Source organism: Otolemur garnettii, unplaced genomic scaffold (genome assembly GCF_000181295.1).
Source record: "Otolemur garnettii isolate 467f Iridium unplaced genomic scaffold, OtoGar3 scaffold00028, whole genome shotgun sequence".
Taxonomy (NCBI): Eukaryota; Metazoa; Chordata; class Mammalia; order Primates; family Galagidae; genus Otolemur; species Otolemur garnettii.
The window spans coordinates 5,632,171-5,639,614 of record NW_003852423.1 but is presented as its reverse complement, the minus strand read 5'-3'; the positions used below and the strand labels follow the sequence as shown (position 1 = coordinate 5,639,614).

Sequence of the window (7,444 nt, the reverse complement as noted above, 5' to 3'; positions counted from 1 at the left end):
TTTTTAAGAGAATATTTAACATGAAGGAAAGCCATACTACTGATGTTTATTCTAAAAGTAGGCTAAATAATTTAGTATTTTTCCTCTAATGGTTCCAGAAATTATATCTTTCCTAAAAAAATGTTTAAAGATAAAACTTTAAAGGGTTAGATGGTCACGTAGTGTAGAATGATAAAGTACTTTTTATTCAGTGCATAATAGTTTTTTCAATTTAATTCATAATTACAGTACAAAAAAATTCCCTTGCTTGCTGAGTCTTTTTATGTTACATTTTACTTAGTCTTAAGAAAAAAATGTTAAAATTTAAAACCTCTGAAGTTATTATAGAAGATTATATTCCCTATGAACATGAAGCATATTCATGCACATGTACATCCATATATGTGTATGTATATATATCTGCTCCTTTGTATGAACCACTCAAAACAACTTTAAAGCCATTCATTTTTGTATTTAAAACTGTCCTGTTAAATATTTAGAAGCTCCACAGGTGGTGGCTTTAATGGAATTTTCCCCAGAGTAAATTTCTTGGATTGAAATTGTTCCAGTTCTTCCACTGTTAGTTTATCCTTGGGTGTGAATAATACATTATCTGTTGCAATGATGCTATTTGATACCAAGAGAGAGGTGGACATGCTGCTATTACCAAAGGCGTCGTTAGATGGCTTGGAAAAAGCAGGATAAGAATGTGAGCCTGGACTACCAAAACCAGCCACAGAACTGACACTTCCGAAGGCCGGGGCCACTGGAGCTCTGACAGGGCCTGCTGCTAAGGAAGCTGGAAATCCTGAAAATTCAGGTGATCCAAAACTAGAAGCTTCAGGGTTTTTAAATGGAAATGAAGCGGCCGATGTGACTTCAGGTTTCCCAAATCCAAAAACTGGAGTAGAAGTAGACATGGCAGAACTGGCAGAAGTTACAGCTCCAAATGCTGGGGGACTTCCGAACACAGAAGGGCTTCCAGAAGGGGCAGCGACAAACCCAGAGTTTGTATTAAAACTAAAATTCTGAGCATTACCACTGCTGCTGCTATTAACTGGAAAACCTACAGAAAAACAAAACAAAAATTATCTATTATAGTCAGAAAATACAGCCATATTTGCCCCCCTCCACCATGTTTAGATGTTTAGAAGCTTTTTATAAGGAAGAGAAGTATATATGGTGGGCAAAAACAAAGCCACTACTATTGTCCTGTTCTTCCTGCTACCAATCCCATTTATACTGTGATTACTCCCCCCACTCCCAACAAATCAAGGACTAGGGAGCGGCTTTCACTCTTGATTCGCCACCCATCTCACCAGAGCAGACACATAAGGACAATGCTGTGCTGTTTTATACAGTGACAAGAAAGTTCTCAAAGGTGATGCTATCAAAGCTATGTATTCCTAGGAAACTCTTGAAAAACCATTCCTAAAATGTACTTCTAAAGTGTGAGCTATAGGGTCTTTCAAAGAACATGCCAGTTCTAGCTTCCCTTTCACAAATGCTTGATGAGCTAAATTCTTTGAGGCTTCATAATGGAAGGTGGTAGAATTTACAAAGATGATTTAAAATGGCAATTCATGCTTTATAATTTGAAACCTATAAAATCCTATGTTTATCACTTACCTGGTGATCCAAATGTTGTTGCTTGCCTACTACCAAATCCAAATGTAGGTGCTGATTGGTTTATTCCATCCTTTATATCAGAGAGCTTTAAAAAAGTATTCAAACAGTAAAGTACTTGACAAATAATTTGCAAGTATCTTTTTTACACACTTTACAGCCAAATTCAATTTTTAAAACATGCATGTAAAAATGTGAAGTTAAATTTTTAACATGGCAAATGCCCATATGATGATGAAAAGGGAAGGATATAATACTATATAAGCAGTATAACCTCAACTAATAATATGAATATACATAGAAAAAAGTGGACATTAATAAGTTAATAGTAATTGCCTCTGGCTGATAAATTATGGGTGATTTAAATTTTATATATGCTTTTTTATATTTGTAAATATCTACAATGAGCACATATTATAGTCAGAAAATTTTTTTCTTTTTTTTTTTTTTTGAGACAGAGCCTCAAGCTATCCCCCCGGGTAGAGTGCCATGGCCTCACAGCTCACAGCAACCTCCAACTCCTGGGCTCAAGCGAGTCTCCTGCCTCTGCCTCCCAAGTAGCTGGGACCACAGGTGCCCGCCAGAGCGCCGGCCATTTTTTGGTTGCAGCCATCATTGTTGTTTGGCGGGCCCGGGCTGGGGGTTCGAACCCGCCACCTTAGGTGTATGTGGCTGGCGCCTTAGCCGATTGAGCCACAGGCGCCGAGCCAGAAAAAAAATTTTTTAATAATATTGTTTTTTAGTGCCTATATTATAAAGTTAGATCTACATTTATTAAGAAAGCTACATATTAGGTAGAAGGGACCTTTATGGGATAGCAGATTTATAACTGCATTATTAAAAGCTAACTGCTAAAATCCATTAGACATTTCCTATTTCTTGAAAGTACTTTATGGTCTTGTTAAAGCATATCTCAGAATATATCATATGTATTTTAAAATATGTAAGAATAGTATTCCTTACTCTAGAAATGTCTTTCATCTCTGCTTACTAAAATCTTACTCTCCTTTTCAAGGAACATTTTCACTTACTCCTTTCCTCTAAGCTGCCTTCCCTAACTAATCAACCCAAGCAGATATAATGATTTCTTTCATTTGGAAGCCCCAATAGCATTTTTTAAAGAATCACCTTTTTTGAGGTATAGTTTACATACAACAATATGTATTCATTTTATATATTTATTTTATTGCATTTTGACAAACTTATAACCACAATTGAGATGCAGAACATTTCTACCACCCACAAAAATGTTCTTGTGAACTTCCCCTCCCCATTTTATGAGATAAAGTCTCACTCTCTTCCCCCAGGCTAGAGTATTGTGGCATCATAGATCACAGCAACCTCAAACTCTTGGGCTGAAGCCATCTTCTTGCCTTAGCCTCCAAAGTAGTGGGACTACAGGTGTCCAACATAGTCAACCTCTCTTAACTCCTGATCCCTGACACCCAGTCATCTGTTTTTTATCACTATAGATTTGCCTTTTCTGGATTTTCATATAAAGTGGAATCATACAGTATACATTCTTTATTTTTTTTGGTCTGTCTTCTCGTTTTAGTATAGTATTCATTAACAGGTAAGTGGATAAACAAACTACAATAAAACCTCCATAACTGAACACCTCCCTACACTGACCACCTCCTTAAATTGACCTAATTTTCATCGACTAAATATGTACCACATGTACTCAGTGGTAGTTCTTTATGTTGACCACCTCTGCATGTTGACCAGTTTGTTACAGTCCCTTGGATGGTAAACTTTCAGAGGTTCTCCTGTATATCATATGCATACAATGGATTACTATTCAGCATAAAGAAGGCATGAACTACCTGCTAAGCCAGCTGTAGATGGGCTGTCCAGATCCTCACCTATGGAGGAGCTCTAGGAAGTTAGCAAACAGCAGGAAACTTCCAGCCCTAAGGGAAGTTCTACAGTTCTCTGGACTCAGTCATCTCTTCTCCATCAACTCTCATCAATGGCCACCTTTCTTATAGGGACCAAACACTTAAATAGCATTACAACTGACAAGTGAAAGAAGTTAACTTGCACAAGAGTCTAATTAGTTAGGAAGCACATATTTAAGAAAGGGATGGGGTATTGAGATTGTCCGTCATTCACCAAATTTAGGCAGATACAATTCTCAAATTCTTTTTTAGAGAGTAGAAACAAACTGCCTGAGAAATTGAAAATATTAAAATTCTAAACGCAATTATCTTATTTTATAATAAGGTTCTCAGGAATTTTTTAATAGAGGTAGAAAAATCATAACTTTATTGACAGAGATAATAAATATGCTATAGTCAGGACCACATATCTTTGGAGACAAATGGGTATCTATCTTCTAAAGGCATTTTTGTATAAGACCAGAGACATATGGTAAGTATTCTTTAGTCACAAAAGTATATATTAGTCTGAATGTACATTCACATCATTAAAACGAAAAGTAATTTCTTTTAAACATAGATAACCTTAAATACTTTATGTAGCATTTTCCAATTTTTAAAACTAGTATTACCAAAGTTAAAAACTTTATCATAAATGTAGTTTTTAAAAAGTCTAATTATCTCTGCTTTTCTGACTAAGGGACAGACAGAAAATAATTTCAGAATCTGGACTGTAAATGGTGATCTCTTAGAAAGGAGTATATCGTAATTCTTGAAAGAGAACTTTTGCTTTGCTTTCCAAATCCAAAGTGAAATATCCTCTGTAAAAAAGTAATAGATAAGAAAATTCTTTGAAACTCACCAAAGCTACTTTAGTTGATATATTTAGATTTTTCAGTTCGTTTACTCTGTTCCTCCATTGATTTATTAACTGTTGGACTGAATTTAGCTGAGAAGAGAGAAAGATAATGACTCAATATTGTATGTTTCATTTCTTCAATAACAAGTTCATGCATTTATTTGCCAAAGTCACCAAAAGTTTATATAACAGTTTTATGGCCCATAATTTTGCATTGACCTGCCTCTATTTGCCAGACATTCCACCTCTTGTTCCTTACCCCTGTTCTTCAACTCCTTGCATCACCTGGTTAATAATCACATGTATCTGACAGCAGATTTAGTTATATGTGGATGGAAGATGAACATGTATACTAACTGAAATGCATGATCATGACTGTAGACAACAGAAAAATATAGAGTTTACAATGTTTCCTTCAGGTACTTAACTTATTCTAGTCCAGATTTTTAATTTTTTTTTTGATATTTGATATGTGACAATGTTAACCTGTATAAGAGACTGCATCCTATTTAACTTCTGTTTTTCTAAAGTTCATTCATCATGGAATCTGCACCTGAGAGATAGTCAATGAATGCCAAATGATGATAGAGTTTGATTTCTAGGAGCAACTGCTGGGTAACTTGTAATAAAAATAATGACATTCCTAATTACTAGTCAAAATATATTATCAGTTTAGATAATCATCCAATTTCAAAGAAAGTAATTAGAAAATAAAAGTAGCCCTGTTCTGAAAAAAATTATAGAACTCATCAACTTTGCCACGATACAAGCAAGCCACAACAAACAAAGAAAATAGTATTTGACAGCTGATAATCTGTTATTGAGGTAGATGAATAGGAAACAAACTTACATAACTCTGTAAGTTATTGCTGGTTAAGAAGTTATGGTATTCAAGCCTCAACTCCTCTGGTGAAATGTCTGTAAAACCTGAAGTGAGGAATCAATTGGAATCTTTAAAATAAATGCCAATAATTATGACAGTCAAGTTAGAGGCACTAAACAAGAAAATACCTGATGTTGATTAGAAAATTTTCATAATCATAAGGAAAAATTAAAGGCCTACATTTTATTTAATGTTTGATGAAGTATAAATTTAGAATAAAATATAGTTGGTTATTTGATCTTCAGGGAAGAATTTTCTAAAGTTAAGTGGAGTAGGAATAATAAAGAAATGAAAAGATTTGACTACATTTATATTTAAGCTTCTGTCTAAAAAAATATTCTGTCAAAAACTACAATAAAATTAAAAGGCAAATGGTCAACTAGAAAAACCATAATTGTAATACATAAAATAAGAAAAGAACACACACTTTTAATGTTTAAATAGCTCTTACAAATTGATAAGAAAAATTAGTAAATATGGGCAGAGATAATGAATAGGCAATACACAAAAAAATTCCAATACCCAGTAAATAAATGGAATTTAAAAATCCAACTTAAAATAGAGATAAAATACTTTCCTTAATAGATGGCAGAAATTTAAAAATTGATGATATTTAATGTTATTCATAAAGTAGTGAAATGGATCTTCTCCTAAAGTGCTGTTAAGGAATTAAAATGATACAAATTTTCTAGGAGGAAAACTATCAATATGCATCACAAGACTGAAAAATGTTCACACACTCTGGATTCTAATACAGTGCCTAAGATTTAACCTCAGGAAATATATATGAACACATAGGTGTTTATATATATAGACGTTCTTTCCAGTATTTTTAGTAATAAAAGACAAATTGAAAACAAAAAAGTATAATATGAAACTAGATTATGATCGTAATTATATATATATAAACAAGTAATAGTTTGTGTATATATTTTGAAAGAAGTCATCTAATATGTTATAGTTATTTCTGTGACATCTGGTGATTTTAATTTTATGTATATATTTTTGTACTTTCCACGTTTTCTATGGCAATTGTCATAACTTTTATAATTGGGAGAACTTATTGCGAAAGGGAAAAAAAATGTTCAGGATATATTCCACTAAGAATTCCTTATAACCCAGATAGTATTAACTCCAAGGACATCAACCTCAATATAAAGAAAAGATTGAATGTTCAAAACAAAACCCTGGATTCCTTTTAATGACCTGTCATCTTCATCTTTATTAAATGCTGAAGCCAAAAAAAATAGGGATTATTTGGGAATTTCTCTTTTCCTTTATCAGCATCCTGCCAGTTTTAGCTCCAATTACCTCCAATACAGAAGCCAAATTTGACCAATTCTGTCTCCACTACTAATAACTCTAAAATGTCATCAGCAGCCATGTCTCTTGTTTTCCTACCTATACTTCTGCCTGAGTAAGCTTTTTCTCATTTTCCTTTTTTTCCTTCCTTTTTTTTCTTTTTTTTGAGCCAGAGTCTTGCTCTTGCTCTGTTGCAGGATGCTGCAACCTCAAATAATCTTCCTGCCTCAGCCTCCCAAATAGTAGGGACTACATGTATGCACCACAACACCACAAAAATTTTTCTATTTTTTGTAGAGATAGGGTCTCATTCTTGCTTAGGCTGAACTTGAACTCCTGGCCTCAAGTGATCCTCCTGCCTGGGCCTCCCAAAGTGTGGGCATATGAGCCACTATGGTTGGCCTAAGTAAGCTTTTTCTTATTCTATCATACTCCTCTCCAGCTTAATGCTCTTCATGGCTGCCCACTGCCCAGGGCAGTTAGGCTCAACATGATCTTGCCTCTGGATCTCTCTGGCTTTATGCCATATTTCTCTTTCCCTAGTTTATTCTCCTCCAGTGATTTAGGCCTCACTAGTCTTCAAACACTGCCAACCTTGTTCCCACTTCAGAGACTGTACTAGCTATTCCTATTGCCAGGAATGTTTCCCATAACTTATATTTTCCCTTCATTGAGGACACAGCTCCTATACTGCCTCACAGGAAATCGATAACCTCTTTATCTAAAGAAACACTGTCTCTTAATTACTTTCTATTCCTTTCAGCCATGCTCAACTAGGGTTCCTCATCTGAACCACAGAACATAGAAGATAACTGGATCGACTATTTTCTCAATTCTTTTAAGAGTAGTACAAAAGTAGTATCATTCTAGCTGCAGAGGAAAAGTTAAATTCATTATATATAGTGGATACCTACA

General features: G+C 34.4%; 1 protein-coding gene across 1 annotated transcript in view; it reads right to left on the bottom strand.

The window, feature by feature from the left end:
• Window positions 1-315: 315 nt before the first annotated feature.
• NUPL2 (nucleoporin like 2) overlaps window positions 316-7,444 on the bottom strand; it is a 17,615-nt gene continuing 10,486 nt past the window's right edge. Inside the window, exons 4-7 of the mRNA XM_003788499.3 lie at window positions 5,195-5,271; window positions 4,348-4,434; window positions 1,609-1,693; window positions 316-1,045 (exon numbers count right to left, since the gene is read on the bottom strand). Of these exons, the coding sequence (XP_003788547.1) occupies window positions 468-1,045; window positions 1,609-1,693; window positions 4,348-4,434; window positions 5,195-5,271 (827 nt within the window). The 3' untranslated portion in view covers window positions 316-467. The remainder of the gene's footprint in view (window positions 1,046-1,608; window positions 1,694-4,347; window positions 4,435-5,194; window positions 5,272-7,444) is intronic.